We start from the raw sequence: 19,740 nt of genomic DNA on the forward strand, positions 1-19,740 counted from the left end.
AACTGGACAACTGTCGGGTTAAACTCAATATTTGCTCTGACGAAATGACAATTTATCAAACAAGCTTGGCAGCCACCATTATATAATGATCAACAGGTGTGATTCCAACCTCACTACAGCAACATTGCTCAGCTATTTGTGGTACTTCATTAATCCAATTTTACTGACGTTTATGCCATTTTTATTGGATTTTATATCTATATACACAAAGTCAGTCCCAATTTCTGGATAAATTCTTTTACTTCTAGCAAATGTAGTTGCAGAACATTAGTATTGTGCAGCGACAAGGAAATTGAAAGGGCACAATGGAACACCAATGGAACATGGCAACAGTCAAAGCCTTGCAATTTATTTCCTGAAGAACTCATTAAATACAGTATATTGGTGTATGAATGTCTTTTATATTGGTTTAGAAATTGATTAAACAACAGTCAGTGTTTATAATTAACAAAATTAAAAATGCACACTTCACATGGCAATTGTGATATTTGACTGTCATTATCAGATCCGTTATTTGTAATTAGAATGCAATGTTTCACAGTAAAATGGATCCAAACTGGGTAGCTTTGATATTTTTTGTGGCGAAGGTAGATTTGTCAATACATTAAAGCCTTTATTTACAATCATAGGTAGGCTAGAGTATATGTTGTACGCACGTGCTACAAGTATGAGCGCCCTCGCATGACAAGTCTTGAGGTCTTGAGGTCAAATGCAATTCATTTTTTTGCTTTTTTGCTGGAACAAATAAATTTATCAGTGTAGTTGTGAATTAGGCTACATTACCGCAATGTACATTCATTAGAAAATACAACCATGATTAGCAACTGTACCTCACACCACAGATAAACAACACAATCGGTCGATTAACAATATCAAAGTTGATTTGAAAAATTCTACCTTTAGTTTAACAATGGTAATATATACATGTACACTGTCACTGGGCAACTAGCTAAAGTACATTATTAGTGTAAAACAACATTTTGACATATTCTATAAATCCATTAAAAATTTCTTTTGCAAAGAAATCTAGATTAACAAATAGTGATTTAGCAATTTCTGCTGTTTATGTATTTCCCTTCATCCTAAACCATGAAGTTTAACCCTAATTTGTAATCTTCTTCAATACTATTTATGGCAAAAAAACAGTTATCGAAACTACTGAAAGTAACATAAATCCTGTCTGCAAACACAGGTAACACACGCGTATACCCATCTGGCATGCATATGGTGGTGGGTGTGTCATAATTACTGGTATTAACACATTTCAGTAAACTTGCAAACGGTTACCACGTTGAGAACTGACAATTACAATTGTCAGTAAATCCACACTCAAACAATTAGGGCTTAGGTACATGTGTACCCATCAATGTACATCATACAGTATAAGTGTATTTACTCAGAGCTAATCCGTATCCAATCAAATACGATTTCATATCTGTCACATATTACATCTGTTCAACATTTCATATTGAAGTCTAGACCACATACATGTACCTTGAGGAACAAAGTATGCAATTACAAATCAGGTACACCATATGGTATTCCTAATGTACAAACTTGCATACCAGTGTAGTATCTCAACAGCATAAATACTTGCATAAAGTCACTCAGTGTTCAAAATGATGATGGTACATAACTCTAATAGTGTCAAATACATGTATTACCCTGTTCCTGACCTGTAGACAAAATTGCTTTCCTATGACAAATAAACATTGCAACAACGACAATGCAGAGGGACTCATGGGTTGCGGGTAGTCAGCTTGATCAAGCGATCGTCTTCTTGATCTATGGCTCGCATACTTGTTGCTCTTCCCTGGTAATTTGAGAATTGACGCATTAAGCTCTTATACATCGTGAGAAAAAAAATTGTAGAAGCACTTTAATGTGTAATCCATTGACCTTTTCTTGTTACAGATAACTCTATATTATTTCTATATTATTATTTCATGAAAATATTCATCAATATCAAATAACATAGATTAGTCCTTGCAATTATTATTCTGTACTACGGCTATATTGCTGTTCCATCTTGTAATCGCATTGCTACTGATGCTTTCATATATGAGATTAATAAAAACAGAATGTACTTGTTAAATCAATAAAATGTGAAAAATGCAAGAAATATAACAATGTTCTATTTCGTCAGTTGCTGTGCACACCCTAGATTGATTAGTTTGGCTTCTTCATTGCTGCTATTTGAGTTAGAAAAATATACCATTGGTTCAGTTTTCACCATGTTTAGGAAGGAGGCAAAACATTAATTGGAACAGCCTCTTGAAATTGACACTTGCTCTTGTTCCCACCATGGCAACCATTGCCTATTAATAGACCAATCAGGAAGCGGCCATTCGTTTACCTTGGTTACTGACAGGAAGTAGCACATGTCAAGAGCTCTCAAGGTAGTCTCAGAGCATCTGTGTTTACATTAATGCATTTCAAAAGTTTGCATGCATTCCCCTTTGCTCTGTACACCACAAAGGAAAAAAAAACACTACCTTTTGACCCCAGGATGTTCAATTACTCTGAGGCTTTGAATAAACAGCGGAAAATAAATACTGTACCTGTACGTTCAGCTGAAGTAAACAGTGTGCAAGATGTTAGAACATGTACATGTGTTGGAACTACCGGTACCACTGTGACAGTGTTTGAAGTATGTTATAATGCCTGAACAGTCACTCTGACTGCTATGTAGGTCTAGTTCTACACTGTCTGTACAATTTCCAGTATAAGCTCTGTTTATGAAATGCAGTTTCTTAATCTACTCCCAAAGTCATCTCTAAATGCTGGTACAATAAAGATTGAATTGTCTGATTTTGAATTTTGTTATTGATGGCCGAATACTACTGTGGACTGGAATTGAATTTATTCATCAATAATAATAATGCATAGCATGAATATAATCAATTCGTTAATGGAAATATTCCAACAGAAGTTTGTTAAATGCAGCCATTTCACTTCTGTGTTCCGACATTATTTGTTCAATTCACTATGATCACATCAAAGGAAATTGCTCAATTACACAAATACTAATGCATCACACACTGCCATTTAGTGCAATGTACATGTCCACTCCAGTCTACAATGTAGTTCCCATGACAACCGAGATGTGTCTTGCATTGCACTTGAGTTCTAAAAGTGAAACTGTTTGTTCAGTTTTAGTTCTATTAAATATAAATGCACACTATGTATGTAATTCCATTAATCAAATATGAACAATTATTGCAGAGAGAGAGAGAACAAATATCATTAATTAGATTTTCTCAAAAGGAAAACAGTACAGGACAATTTTGAAAAGTTTAAGTAAAGTCCCACAGGAGTTTTTTTTTATAGTGAATGCCTAGTTACTGGTATATAACCTATTTCAAACACTGTATGCAATTTAATTGACAGAAACATTGTAACTTAAGTTAGATTGCACCTTGGGACAAATATTCGGTATATTGGGACTGTCAAATTTTTCCCATACTTCTGTGGTCTACAACTTGTTGGGGCTCATTTTAAAACATGTGGAGTAGAAAAAAATTTCACCATTTCCGTTTTAAGAAAATAAAAATTTTACTTTTCCCCATAGAGTTAACACAGAGATGGCGGTAATTTTGAATTTCAAATACTAATATCTGTAAATATTGGGTAATTTGTTTCTTCTAGTACCAAATTTTGCACAGTGACCACCTAGGCTAATTTTTGTTCTTGATTTGGTAAGAAACGGTTGAAAATTTCATTGTTGAAAGTTTTAAATTTACAATATTTCACTTTTGAGGCACATACGTTACTTAAATTTACACATTAATGTATTTTAGATACAAATTTTGAGGCACTTTCAAAAAATTTCGCAATCAGTTGAAGTTTTAGGGGCCATTCTGAGAAAGACTGCATATGAAGTAGCTAGAATCCTGTGAACAAATATACAGTAATAACACAGAAAAACAGTATTTAGCTAATCTCATTATTTGGAAAATACACACTGGACACAAATGTGATTTGCTCTTACTAACCTTGTTACTCATCGCAAATGCATTAACTGCTTTCAAGTAAGCTTTTAAAATTCCAATCACACACTTGTGAACAAACGATGAAAATACGTCTAGACATTGGCACACACTTGAGTATAGCCATTTAATGTGATCTTATTGACTGAAAAGTACATAGTAACTCCACTCCACTTTCCAGTATGTCTCTACTTTCCAGTATGACCAGTAGTATATGCACAGTGTAACTTGGGAATTTGTTAATCCATAGACAGTAGAAGCTTCTATGTATACAAGCTGTCTATGGTCAATCATCTTAGATTTTATCTTACCCTAAAAAAATATCTAAACCAGTGTTACGCTTATTTGACACCAAACTGTCAACATACGGTATGATGTCAATTGTCAGGAATTGTAACAACTATAAGCTTTGTTATTAAACCACTCTTTTTTGAGATTTGAGATTTGGCCGAGTGGTTTTGTCAGTAGCTTCTCTGCTAGGTGACTGGGTGCTGTACGATGTGAGTTGGAACCCAGTTGAAAACTAGTCGTATGGTACCAGTGCAGTATCAGAGGTCATAGGTCACATTCTGATAATGGCTGTGTATTGGGTTTATTGATGTCTGTTAGGCAAATATTGATATGTTTGCATTTCTTCTTTCAAGTAGGTGGAAAATTATTCTGGATCACAGCCAGCCAAGGATAGGAAGGAATGTACAGAGGGTGTATCAGCTGTGTATTACCCTCAAAAATGGAAAATTTTTGATGGGGAAATATTATGTAGCTGGCCAAAAATAAGTGACTGGCTGACCAATTTGTGTAGTGACTGGTTAAAATGTACACATTGTATGGGCATAAACCATATCATTTATTATTTACAAGAATTCAAAAGCATGAGAAGTGATATTTTGAATTTAGGAATGTGAGAAATATACGACTTGAATGAATTGGGTGACCTCTGAGGAAATACTATTTTAATTGTGGTTAGTCTGCAGTGAAATTAATTACTATTCTGTCTTCTATCAACTGGACAAAATTGGACATCACATTTCATTGGCTAGTTTTTTTCTCAAAATTTTGGCAAAAATCTGAAAAAAATTGACTGCTGTTTTTTTAGAAAGGCGACAAAAATAGACTTTGGCACTCAGAGGGTTAAAGTCCACAAAATGATTTGTCATTGATTTGTTTCTTCTGCCATTCCCTCTTTGCAGATAAACAACATCCAATTAAAATTACTATCTATTTGTGTACAGCAGTAATGACACACTATCAGTACGCATTAAACATTTATTACAAAATGCTGTGACCTCACATGAAAAGGTCACCCGGCTACTTCAATGCATTTTGTTTACTGTGGTTGCCATAGTGATAGGGATTCTGGTGCTGGTTTAGGTTGGTAAGAATTATCATATAGGCAATGAATATAGCTTTAAGTGTTTGACCTTTGATAGCCCGGTGGTATCAGGGAGAATTTAAATGTTTCTGTGCTATGTTAGCTCAACACAGTAGCTCTGTGAATTGCTTTGAAGAAAAGAAAGCCAGTACAATTGTACCGGCCCTGTAGCTCCAAGCCAGAGGGATGAAATCATATACATTGAGAAATTAGGTTCTCTTCCTTCCCATTGCAAGTTTCAACAATCCGGTTCTTTGTCAGTTTTTTTTCTCTCCCACGTTGGAGAACACAAGTAAATCGTTTTGGAATATTTCCTCTGGCTGTGTTCTTAAGCGGAACACCATAACATGATCGGGAGTATAGAGGACATCTGTAACACGCTGATATTTAAGCAATAAAGTGCACCCAACGACAGTATACAACACGATTTCGACTATATGCAAGAGAGAGATAGCGAGTGCATATATCAAAACCAAGTGATATACCATCGCTACATGTAGGTGTGCTTTATTGGTATACAGTATATTGAAATTCTGGCATAGAACATCAAAAAGGATCTTTGCTCTTGTCGAGAGCTCATTCATTTGCCAAATGTGCTATAATATCACTAATATACCACTGTTCTTTTCATTTCTGGACCGATCAGCCTCAGATCGATGTATTTGCACCATCAATATACTGGTATGATAAAACACTAATTATATGCCAAGATTCTTATAGTAAATATTAAAGATACCATGAGGCGAATTGCCACTGTATGCACACTTCCAGCCTAGCTTGAAAACTGAATAAATCAAGGAGCTGTTGTCCAGACTGCTGATATTTCATAGAAAATTTACCAGTCAGGGAAAAATAATTGGCAATGTTAGGCCTCATCAGACAACTTCAGAATAGCTGAAGGAACTCAAGTAAACATACTATGTATATACCAGCTGTTTGTAGATCATATATATAACAGCAGCATGGAGATTCTATGTACTTGAATATGTGTGTATACCATCACTGCGTACATGTGCTTTTACATACTTTTGCTTTCCCAGTGTTTGTTTGTTGTTTCTTACCTCATCAGGTCCATATTTATTCCTTGCAATAATGTCTAAATCATTGCCACCGGCTGTTTTGGCCCGTTTGTCTCCTGGTTTCTGTAAATGAACTGAAATAGACAGATCAAATGTTATTACAGCAGGACCAAAAATTTTATTTGAGAACTAATTTTATTTACACAGGAAAACAATTTTATTTGTCCTGAGAAGAGACAGGGTATACAACAGAAATGATACAAGCCAATTTTATTGATAACCAATGTGTGTTTTGATTTCATGTATATTGTAAATGATGCATTGTCTTTGCATGGCGAATATCTTGTATTTCAACGTATTTTTGGGACAAGAATAGTGAAATGTACATGGAATGAGTACATATATCAAGATAAAAATGTCAGCAAAAGTACATGTATGTTATACATTAAATAAAGGCCAGTAATGCCAACTTTTGATGATTTTTTCACAATTTTTGTTTTTAATGTCAACCATAATGTCTTGTTCTACTCCCCAAAGCATGTTGAGATATCCAATATTCAGCTTGTCAACTCAGCCTGTACATGTGTAAACTGCATTGTTATAATCAAATATGAATTCTGGTCTGGACTAAAGTTCAAATGTCAACAATAACACTACAGTGCAGTTTACACATCTAGTAGAAGACATGTTGACAAGCTGAATAGTGTGTGTTTCAACGTACTTCAATGGAGTACAGTACAAATGACATACAAAATAAAAATAATGAAAAAAATCACCAAAAATTAAAGTAATACTCTCCCTAATAAGGTACCTGTATTGATACATTTTGTATATGTGTATTGATGGAGTTTTTTTTCTTGTATTTGAATTTGTACAAGCATACAAGACATTGCCATAAAGAAATCTCAATGTCCTCAATATGAATATATCACCATGACCATGACATGTACATGTGAGGCATGCAGGTGCCTCACAGTACTGCATTAGATACCACATATACCTCTGTCTCTGTATCATACAGTTTATAGATTTGGTCTATATGTATCATAAGAAATGGAATGTGGAAAGTGAAGTAATGGGAATGTAAAACCTACATGTAGCTCAGGGTATTTTAATTCTGATATATATTTCATGATCAACATCAGTGTATCGAAAGCCAAAGGGTCACTCATTGAATTTTCATTGCATTGATATCAGAAGAACCAATTACATTATTCACACATTTCCTAATTAGACTGCACAACAGAGCAATTGTATTGTATGGATGTCACAAATTGAAAACTTATTTTAATCTCGTCACTGATCGAAACCAATGGGTTTCAAAGCAGGAATTGTAACACCGCTGAATACTGGCAATAATGTTTTAATTATTCATTTAAATTGCCATTCTGAGTCTTGGTTTCCTTGACAACAGTCATTAATTACCAGTACATTTGTGTTTGGGTGAATTATTAATATCCATCAAGTGCCAAGATTAATGATTTATGGACCTTTGGGTCTCAGAAACTTAAATTGCTCTTTCTGGTACAAGGATACCCATAGAATACTATCCATTTATTCTGCATTTAAACTGAAATTGCTGACTGTACATTTTCAAATTTTCTGTTTAACTATTGATGATCAAACTAAACATGTAAAACAGATCATGATTGCTGGACATTAAGAATTAATTCAAGTGTTATATTTCCTTTTACAATAAGAAGCCAATACTAGATTCTCATAGTATGTATATTTATCACCATAAAGTTTTCTAAAGCTGATTCAGGCAATATAATACTGGTATACACACTAACTGTTTCATATATCAATGTCTACTTTAATTTTTTTAATGTACACAGGTAGCATACATCCCATAAAAATATGAGAACAGTTAAAACTTTACATATATTTTGCCAAGATAATACTGGAATATCTTTATATAATATATGAAAACAAGACTTTTTGCTTAATACCCACAACAATTGTGTATTTCTTTTCATCAAATTCAATGTATACTGGGCTATTCCATTTCAGTTTACAAGTTCAACACAGATTTCTACAGTCATTGCAGTAGTTATGTAAGAAATGTCATATGTTGAGCATTACAAATTAAATTTTCAGAAATAATTATTTGCAAGGAACTAAAAATACTTTGATTTGAATCTTTGGTCTGTTAAAACATGGAACTTGGAAGCAATATTATGCTGCAATGGTGAAAAGGAAAGGACTTTAATCGTCAGGTACAAACCCTAGAAGGCTGTAGTGTGGACAAATGTTTGACTTTGTTGTTTTTGCAAACCTGCACATGTGAAACACACACTACCTGTTGCCAAATTAGCAACACATACATGTATGTACATATGCCAAGTATTTATTAAACCACAAAATGTCCGCCAACCCACAAACTGAAGATTAAAATCTATAAACACAACAAACTACGCCACTGGTTGTCAGGCATTTCAAGATCCATGCTGAGAATAATTGTGTTTTACACAATGGGAGATTGCATTGAGAATGAAACGTCCATGGTATTTGGCAAGTTCATTTTAGTCTATAGTGAATGCTGAAGGCTGAAGCAATGCAATGCTAGAAGCTTACAATTTATAGAATTTTTACTGACAATTTAAGACTTGCACACACTGTGCATGTATCATTGCATCATTACTTGCAATGCACACACATACTGTATTGGCATGCCTACAAGTATTGTTATAGCACATTCCTGTAGAAAGCAGGCAGTTTACTGGCCAGTATGGGTAGCCAACATATGCAAAACTTGTGGATATGAATTTTTGCTGCATTTAACTTTATGTTTATGTCCAGGTATGGGTAGACATGTACACGAAGGGCTTGTTGGAGATGCGGGAACTGTTCAGTTGACTGTGACATCTCATGATACTCTGCAACTATTTACGTACTTGTCAATATTCTATACACATCTCTATGTCTTTCTCAGACAATATCCAGTACTGCCAATGGGAATTACCTGCAATCCAAAATATTTATTGCTACAACTAATTGGTTTTAGATCAAACATAGTCTCTGTAGCCATGGCAACAATGAAAGGAGCTTTTCCTGACATCAACAAACAAATTTCAGAAAGTCTAAAACAACCACACTCTATTAGGCTTGTAATGCATTTCACAAGCTTGATGGGCAATTTAGCTGAGTCAACACCGCAAGCCAAACATGCACACCGTAAAAGATACGATTTGTTTACCTAGGTTCAAGTCATGATTGGTTTTGTTTGTAATGCAATTTGTGGACAATTGAGGTGTGACAGTGTTAAGCTGTATCTGTGTCTTTTATTGTTTACTGTGAATTCTTCAGCAGTGGAGGTACAGTGTCAGTGAGACCAGGGAGTGTATTTCAACAACACACTGAGATTGCAAAAATTGTAAATTACAAGTGCTATAATTTTGAAAGGCTACTACCATGAATGCATTGTATATTGAGAGAGAATATACAACTTATATTACCCTGAATTAGACCTGGCATTTTATACCTGTAACATCCTCCATTGAAAATATTTGAAAAAATGCAATGCCTGTATATTTCACTTTTAAATATCAAAAAGACATATAAATTATTTGGGAAATTTGGGAAAGCTACATGTACAGTCTTGAAAAACTTTCTTTGAAGAAGCAAAATCGAGAGATTTGATAGTGTGTTGTGCCATAGACCTTAGGGTCCATCGTTGTACTCAGTGTTTCTGTTAAAAATGAAGGGCGACAAGCACATAAAACGTAACGTTACGTTACCAGGGTCCCAAGTCATATTATCCTCGGGGTTCCCCATGGTGTATATCAGTGCAATCAGACAAGAGTACAGCAAAAAATGTTACCAGGGTCCCTAAATCATTTAACACTGCACCTACATGATGGTGGAAGTTTTCTTAATAACACTGGTTTTCCATTGATACTGGAGTCTTCTGATGCATTATGGGATACACTTTGTGTTAAACTAGTTTGTTAGTTAGAGGCCAAATATAGGTTGCAATTGAGGATTATGCTGGAAGACCCATGCAGATACATGCAGCATGTACGGCCAGACTCAAAATAATTTATTAATTATGATCATTTTAGTTGCATAAACATGCATGACAATATACCATCACCTTGCAATAAGTTTGTCTTCTAAAAGCTGTACCTAATCTGTCAGTAGTTGAATTCCCTGCAAAACTTTAGGTGTATTAATTTACAAGTTTCCTTAAATTCACTACAAAATCAATATTTTGCTATGCATGTACATCATTGTACCTGGAATACCATAGACTGGCCATACATGTAGTTGCTTGCTTTTCTCGGCAGCAGTGGGCCATCGTGTTCATGCCACAATCTACACAACAGCATACCATGAAATCTGCCAAAGTTTATACATTGTACCTTCAGTTTACTCTGTTTTGATGTTTATATGCTGACAGACTTAGAGCTAGTCTACATTGTACATTGTAAGTGATGTAATAAGAAAATTACAACACTTTACATTTCAAGTTTTCATGGGGAAAGAATTTTTGTTTCTGATTGATAACTTATATGACCCCTGCTCTGCCACATAAACTACATGTAGTTTACAATCTTGTACCGGTACATATGACTAAGGTGACCTCTTCTATTTTACTTCCAATACCGGAACTGGATCACCTTAATTTGTCATAAAATTCTGAAGTATGTGTGGCCTGTTGTTATATGGAACTTCAATCATTACAGCACAGTCACTATACAGTGCGCTATTCATTGTAGTCCTGGGTATTTGTGTGGAACCAACTCTGACAAAGGATACTCAATATACTTAGGACTAGTCGTTGGTAAAGCAGTGAGCAATCCCTCTATTGTTGCTATGTGTGTTGACGGCCATACAACGGAACAATGGCCGAAGTAGATTTACTATGAAAGAGAACTGAAGGGTGTGTTTACCTGTGTGTTTGAGGTCTGTAAGACTACCCCTGATGAAAGGCATATATGGACTATTAATGGCTATTATTTACACTTGACAGTGTGAAGGTGCCCTGTTTGATTCTAAACTTTACTACAAAGGCGTTGGTCACGCAAGTTGCTATGATTTTTTTCATACCAGTGTCAGAGTTAATGGAAAAATATTTTCAAACACTTTCAGTGACTCGGCTCACTGTTTGACTTTTGCAAATTTCAAATGTTTTGAAAAGTGGCCCACTGAGTTTCCTTTAGAAGTGATACTAAAATAAATATATGACAAAAAAGGATTGTTCACAACAACTAAACATAATAATTTGCCTGTTGAAGCACTAGAAAAAATTTCAATTTCTAAACACCTTTCTGTTTTTTGCTGTCCTATAATTTTTCTCATAGTAGAAAAAATATTTTATATTAGGAAAATATTTTGCTCAACTAAATAGTTTTTTGCATGCAGTTCAGTGGTACGCATGTACCAGTAGTCTGAAATACACTGTATCTAATGAAAACATTTTAACCAGACATTTTATCAAGGGTTTCCACAGTAGCTGGGACAAATCTCTATAAACTGTACGAAAAGCATCCTCTGATTTTTCATGTCAAGTTGTACAAATAGGAAATAATTTTTCTACACTTTTGATATTCCAAAACACATCAATAATAGGTATTTTCTTAGTCTTGCTGGAACCATGAACATGTGGATTATGTATGTAAGATCTGCACCCTTTTACCATAAGATATTATTAGTACATTCCTACTGTATGTATGGATGGGCCTATACCAGTATGTATCCACAGAAATGGGGGTGGGGGTGGGAATGGCACAATTGTATTGGGTTTCATTGCATAAAATATCGAACAGATTTAAATCACAACAGGTGCATTACATATGTAGTTACAGGGAACAATTTATCTTTCCACCAATTTAAACGTCGTGAGGATTGGCAAACAAGGAAAAATAAATATTAATTTCTTTTCCAAATTAAGCCATCCACGATGGTACCTTTTATGTAAGCTTTGCATCTGTCATATATATTACATACCCTTGTCTACAGTCAGCAAAGTCGCTGTGATGATAAGGACATGTACTTGAAGCTTACACTTGAAGAGAAGGTGTCATTTGAACTGTGATCAAATGCCATATGGGACTTGTGTGACCTATGTAAATTACAATTGTATCCAAAGTACGTTGGGCAAGTTATTGTCTATGAAATACATGGTTTGTAAACACGAAAGTCGCAAAGGTAAAGTTCCAACGACAGCCCCCCCCCCCCAATTCTTCTTTAATTTTCACAGCATTGAATTTCACTATTGTACAACTGCTTGTTCTGAAAACAATGCAGGATCAGTTTACAAATATTTAAATACTGCAGAGATACATGATTTGCCAAATTCAAAATCAACACAACTCAAGAAGCATGCAGACTATTAATTATTCTGTGCAATCAATGGACTATCAGCCAAGGTCAAAGCTACATGTACATAGATATTACACAGATATATTACATAGATATACAATTTTTTCAATTACTGAATATCACTTGATAAATGCAATCTGATGAATAATCTGCTGATTCAAGAGTTAATTAAAACCTGGTAACCATGGCAACATGATTTTTGTTCATTTCTTTGTCAAGCAGAACTTTATGAATAGTAAGGATCTGCAGTGTGTGCGATCACATCTAAACCACACTTCAAATACAACTAATAGTTATAGTTGATCATGATCTATGAGTTAATTTTCATGTGAACTTTTAAAACTGTTCCTATATTATGGTGTTCCTCTCGAAAATGGGAAAAACTTGATGCTAGAAACAGAAATTGAGTAACTTTTATGGGTATAATCAGAATGCTACGGATAACTAAAGCATTATATTTGCTGAAAAGGAAAATATTATAAGAAATATCTATCTTTAGTAAAGGGTTATCTTCAGAGGGAATGCCTGTATTGTGCATGTGTTTTTGACAGAATAGAAATACATTATTATTTTCATTGGCATACTTCAGTGTTGATTGTATGTTTCCCACATGACCTTGCAGCCACAGTTTCACAGTCTTTGTATGCTGCACTAGGGTTAAGAAACTTGTCTCGCCAGCTGAAAATTGCACAAAAATATAAAGGAAATATTTTTAAAAGTTTTAAAAATTGATTATATGCTACTGCAGTGCACTGCAACTTGAAGGGAAACATTCACATAAAAAGTTCATAGAATGATTGTGATTGATAAACAATATTTTAAGTTGTTCTGTAAAGTTCCTGTAAAATTTAAAACTGATATGCACAGCATATCTGGCAAATTTATGGAGTCCAACGAAGCAAAATTTCAGTGTTGACAAGGCCAATGGAAAATCAGGCACTATACAATTAGAAACTGAAAACTTTAGACTTTAATTTTGTTTCATTTTTCTCATACTTGGAGGATTTTGTTGAAGCTCTTGATTCCATCCAATTAGTTTTAGCCAACAATTTACAGGTGGTAAATATTTTAAATAACCTGATGTCAGCTTTTATATGGCTACCAAGAAATGTAACAAGTCAGCAACAACCCTAACGATGCTGAATGTACAAGTTTAACTCCTTGAGCTAATCCGTTTGTTTTGAAACAAACATTACACTGAAGAACCAAAAATACTTGTCGTTGATCTCACTATAGCGACACTACAGAAGTATGAACTAACTGGTAGTCTATTTGACTTCAGTAATAGACTTGAAAATCGGTCACTAAACTCTGCATGCCTTTGTAACCTTGATCTCAGTTGCACAGCAACTTAACAATTTTCAAGGCCATCCGGGATGTATTCACTTGAAACCACATTAGTTCGTCCAGTGACTTAATTACTCTCCCTAAAGCAATTTAAGAGATTGCCATTTAGTAATTATCCTCTTTCATGTCTGATGAAATACATTTAATGATCATTTTTAGTACTTTTCTTTTAATATTGGTATCATGACGGTGAGTCTGCATATATTCCATGTATATATGTATACATGTATGTATTTATGTATGTATGTGTGCATGTATATGGGTAGGTAGGTAAAGGTAGTTGGTATGTGAGGATACAGTAGAGAGAGAGAGAGAGAGAGAGAGAGAGAGAGAGAGAGAGAGAGAGAGAGAGCACAGCGGATGGAGGATTCAGAAAGATGATTGGGGATCCACAGGAAAAGAATTGAATGATGAAATGTATACAGAAGAAAGTTTGGAGTCTTCTATAGGCTTTGCTACATCGGCCGTACATAAATAACCAAAACATACAAATGCGTCGGCCACGATGTGGTGATGATTTAAGGCAATGTTTGGGCGCTATTTTTGTTAACTATCTGTCTGCGTATTATCTATTGCGGTGAACGTTGATAAACTTTATGTCGGGGCATTCCAATGTTGTCATGCCGTTAACGAACGTGCAAATGATATATTGCAAATATTATTCAAAGGTTTGCGAGAACTGAATAGGTGCTAATTGACTGTAAACATTGGAGTTTAACTTTAAAATGAACAGTAGCCAGGGACGGTGATATAGTTCTATTCCGCTCAAATGTGTACTGAAAGTTGACATGCCATTTTCGGAATGCGAGGGGCCGGTTGGGGAAAGCGAATTATTCTGACCTTCCACAGCGATTGTATTAACATCTTCGAAAGTGCAAACCTACCTGGTGGCCACGTCAGGAGCCTGGAATGCCTAAACCTTGTATCTTCGGCGTTGTTATCGACGCCGGGGCTTCCCTTTCGTAGAGGAGGCAAGTTCGACCGATCGAGCCCCAGTTCCACGTTGCCATTTTGGTCAGCGTCCACGGACACAAATGTGTGCATACGTGGTCCTAATCCAAGCGCCGAGTTTGCCGAACCACGCGACGTTCCGCGGATTTTCAGGGAATTCTTGTCGCCCATACGTGACATAGGGTGCTCGATTACCGGCAAATTGTTCCGCCGGCTTGCCATCGACATTGCCGAAGTGGCCCGGGGTGTCACAAGTCCGGTCGCCATGTTTACCGTTTCGGTTTACGGTCCCAGCTTTGCAACAGGTGCACGGAGATCGGCGGCACTTCAGCGACTTTCAGAAATCCAAAGCCGGGTATTCAACCTCTCCAGTGGTTAACGACGAATTGGTTGCTGAAGAAGCCACCAATAATACTGTTTATATTTGTCTACAATTTGCAATAAACTGTTGTAAACATTATTATAAACTCCTAGGATTGTCTCACTGTAGATGTGATTTGAAGTTGAGGTAAGTGCCCTTTGACAGGACATGGACTATTCCATTAGTTAAACAGTGAATGGCCGGTATAGGCAGGGACTTCACGCCAAAATTGTTGGCATTTAAGGGTGATTAACAATCCTTCAAACAACATAGGAAGAAATAAATATTTCTTATATTCTTTGTTATATAATTTTCATCGCCTGCATGTCCAAAACTTGGCGAAAAGTACATCTCAGATATAAAACGCCTTAGACCCTCTTCCCCTCGATTTGTGATAACAATGGTTTCACTGCCTGGATACAAGCAGCGCGCGTACTTGTAACAAATCTAGCAACCACAGGTGACACACGCATGTAAAGGGTCAGCACCTTATTTGCATAATAATTGCCTTTTATGGGAAGTCAATTACCTTATACGGAAAATGGCGCCTCAAGTTTGATTTAGCCACAGACAAGTTTTTCTCGACTCTGAGTCTGTGATCCAGCAATAAATTGTCTACTAAAATTGTTAAAGCTTAGTACAAGTTAGGCTGCGTTCACAAAAAAGAGGGGACTTGGGGGGGGGGGAGGAGTAATTCGGGGTGATTCGAAAATTCTGGAGGCGGAGACTTAGAATTTTTTGCACTGCTACATAATGGGGAAGGGGACCTGGTTAAGCTTACTTTTTGCAATTCCAAGGTTTCAAGAATCATTTTGTCTCATTTCATGACATTTACCTCGAAAAAAATCTAATCAGTGATTTTTCATTAAAAAAACCCAAACAAGTAGGCCTAGTAACGAGGCAGAAGCTGCAGCTGTTGGTAATTTTTTCAATATTTATATGCAGTATATCAAAAACAATTTCTTGCTGTCTCCCTAAAGTTTGTTGAACACACAATATTCAGTTTGTCGACAAAACCTGTATATATAAATATGTATTGGGTGATAATTGAATTAGCGTCCAGACTGAAGAGTCATTTGTCAATTATACAAATGCACTCCACACATACACAGGCTGTGTTGGCAAGCTGAATACAGGACAGTTCAATATGCTGTAGGGAGTAGAACAAGAACACAGTTGTATAAACTAAACAAAATATTGTCAAAGTAATCAAAGTAGTTAATACAGCTACTGCCTTTCTACCGCAGCGTCACTGTCACCCAAAATTTCAGAGACTAGAACATTTATGTTATAGAATATTTTAACCTTCCAGTATTGTCAATTTTGAGCAGCATCTAAATCATATATATACCTTCTACTTTTGATAAAAAATAATTTTTTGTAGGTCACTGTGATCAGTTTTTCACAATTTGGTGAAACGTAGCCAGGAATTCATGATTTGCAAACTCTCTTAGGACTGGTCAGTTTTCTTCAGCCTGGGGGGGCCGGTGGCATGGGGGGGTCACCCTGTTTTTGACTTTGGTGATAGGGGGGTCACCATGTTTTTGAAATGCCCAATAGGGGGGTCAGCGTGTTTTTGACTTTTGACACAGGCTCATCATTGCCTAAAATGCTAGTGTCAGCCACAAATTTCATCATTCAGTTGCTTTTTTTGGCGCACCCTTCGGGCGCATAACTTTAATAATCAGTCAAATTTTTCAGCATGCCCAACTTTAACATATCAAGCATACATACATCAGAGATATCTGTATGTTCAATATTTTTCAGTGTGCTCTTCAAGCTCATTACTTCAATATATCAGACATTTTTTAGCATGCCCTTCAGGTGTATGACTTAATATACAAGGCATATCAGAGATATCAGGATGTTTCTTATTTTTCAGCGTGCCCTTCGGCCGCCATACTTTATCAGAGATATCTTGATCATGTTTGCTAAGTGAAAGTGTACCATTATGAAATCTGCATTTCATATGAAAAGGATGACAAATTCCTGATACTTTTCTGTTCTCTCTGTGAGAATTCAGTATGAGAAAGCAACATGCACAAATATTTCACAATATATATTTGATACAGTGACTTATTTTAGAGATACAAAATGACAAGATATCTCTCCTTCTCAATGATGCAATTATTTTCCTTTTTGTCACAGGTTTTCTGTAAAAGATGCTTTTTTATGAACAAAATAACAGTTAAAAAGGCAGTTTTTGTCATTATTAGCTTTGCTTCTATGGTTTCAATGTTACAAGAAAAGGTCCTCTCAGATACTGTACACATCAGATTTGGCTTAAAAGCTCTCTATGGCTCCTCAGGAGATTTAATTGGATGGTTGGCAAGTCTTAACACCCATCAAAGTTTTTGATTCACTGCTTTTTCCTCTTTGATATTAATGATTGACATCCATTTCTGTACAACAGTTCAGGACATCTGGTTAAGCATACATTCACAGCTCATTCAAAATACAGCTCATTCAAAATGTACTGTATTCAAACTTTAAGATTGACACTTTGAAATTCCTATTTTACAACTGGCATGTCAACAATTTCATTAAAACATAGCATGACTATTTAAAATATAAATATATGTAAAATGTAAAAGATAATATATATATATATATATATATATATATATATATATATATATATATATATATATATATATATATATATATATATATATATACGTCGGCAAAAATAATCCACCGCCCCCCCAGGCCGAAGAAACTGACCAGTCCCTTATGATCGTTCATTTTGTGTGCTCTTCAGCAGGTGCCATCGACCTAGCCAGAGTTGGACTCAGTGGTCAAGTCAGCTTCGATCAAGAAATCAAAAAAAAAACGAAAAACAAAACCACTGATGCATTTAAAAATGAATCAGTTTAAGAAATTGCCTTATAGAAATATGGCTCTACAAACTCTGTGGTAATAACATATAGTGTGGTATATTTGCGAGTACAAATCCCAAATACATGTTTATTTTTTCTTTGCGTGCAAGTATACGCCTATATGATGATTGGGGAGACTTGAAAAATGTTGAGGGTACTGAGGAGGGATCTAAAAAAATCAATCGCGATTCCGCCAGCCTCCCCCCACTATTATTTGTGAACGCAGCCTTACAACGCGCGTACGCATTATTTAACATTTGCCGAGGACGAACTCCGGCGTCTTCAAGCTTTCTAGCGACTTCAGCCGACCTCAGTCCTGCAAGCGATCTTCACAAGCAACAAGGCCACTGTCTTTTTCCTTCGTACACTGCTTGGTCACACGTCGGCGAAGCATAGTCTCAGACCGGATTGTTTCTCGTTCTACTATAATTTCCTAATCTCGTCAGTCGCTCATGAGAGATTTTTGCCGTTAACTTTACCCCAATTTTTGTTTCTCATAGGTAGGATATACAACATATTTAAGCATGCTAACACTAAAACTAAGCTTAACCCTAATTCTAAACCCCTCGAAAAGTTGTATGTGCTTATTCAGGAAAGTTCGCGATTAAAGTGATTTCGAGGTATTAGGGGGCCTAAAGGAGCTCTTGCCAAAATTTTTAACATGTACAACATACAAAACCATCACCTGGCCGTCGTACGCTGCACGTATCATATGAAACCGTCGCAGTACCACTCGACATCAGAGAATCCCCAAAGTTGGAAACGTTTAAAAGAAAACTGAAAACGCGTGTTCTTCAGAGCATACAGTGTGCTTTAGCAATTGAGCGTCGCAGAGCAAAACGCCGTTTTTGGATCTTCACGCTATATAAACTTTGCTAATTGATTGATTGATCGAGTTAGAGTAAAATAAATTTGGCATCATATGCAGTAATTATAGTGCGTATACTTCAAAGTGGCATAGTAATTTGCAAATGTTTACATGAAAGGACAATGCAATAGCGGTAAATTCTAATAAGTTAAATTATTTTTGCTCTGAAAACACAAAATATCTTCTTTTTTTCCGTAACATCGCCTTGTGAAAACATTTGCTCGCATAATATCATCATGATGACTCACACAAACAGCCGTCGGAACTGCGCCTGTGCGAGTCTCTTGTTTACAAACAATGTATTTTGTGCACAATATAAGATGCATCTCATCATCATAGCTGCAACATTTAAATTATACGATGTACATTATGATCAACATGTTTTAACTTTCATCAATCACCATCGTACCTTGGATACAATGTTTACATTGGTCGTATGGGTCCCATACGAACTTTGAGTGCAGTTCTGACGACTGTATCCATTTAAAAGCATAATTTCTACATGCTCGACTTGCTTGATTTACAGAACAAGAAATTGCATTTTACCAAAAGAACAAAATATACTGGAAAATATCGAAAGTTGCATGTGCTTCACTTGTGGACGATTGGCCTCGTGTATCGAGCAGC

General features: G+C 35.7%; 1 protein-coding gene across 1 annotated transcript in view; it reads right to left on the reverse strand.

The window, feature by feature from the left end:
- LOC139115504 (uncharacterized) overlaps positions 1-15,508 on the reverse strand; it is a 23,781-nt gene extending 8,273 nt beyond the window's left edge. Inside the window, exons 1-2 of the mRNA XM_070677644.1 lie at positions 14,939-15,508; positions 6,423-6,514 (exon numbers count right to left, since the gene is read on the reverse strand). Of these exons, the coding sequence (XP_070533745.1) occupies positions 6,423-6,514; positions 14,939-15,272 (426 nt within the window). The 5' untranslated portion in view covers positions 15,273-15,508. The remainder of the gene's footprint in view (positions 1-6,422; positions 6,515-14,938) is intronic.
- Between the last annotated feature and the right edge of the window lie 4,232 nt (positions 15,509-19,740).

The sequence above is a fragment of the Ptychodera flava genome, chromosome 2 (assembly GCF_041260155.1).
Source record: "Ptychodera flava strain L36383 chromosome 2, AS_Pfla_20210202, whole genome shotgun sequence".
Taxonomy (NCBI): domain Eukaryota; kingdom Metazoa; phylum Hemichordata; class Enteropneusta; family Ptychoderidae; genus Ptychodera; species Ptychodera flava.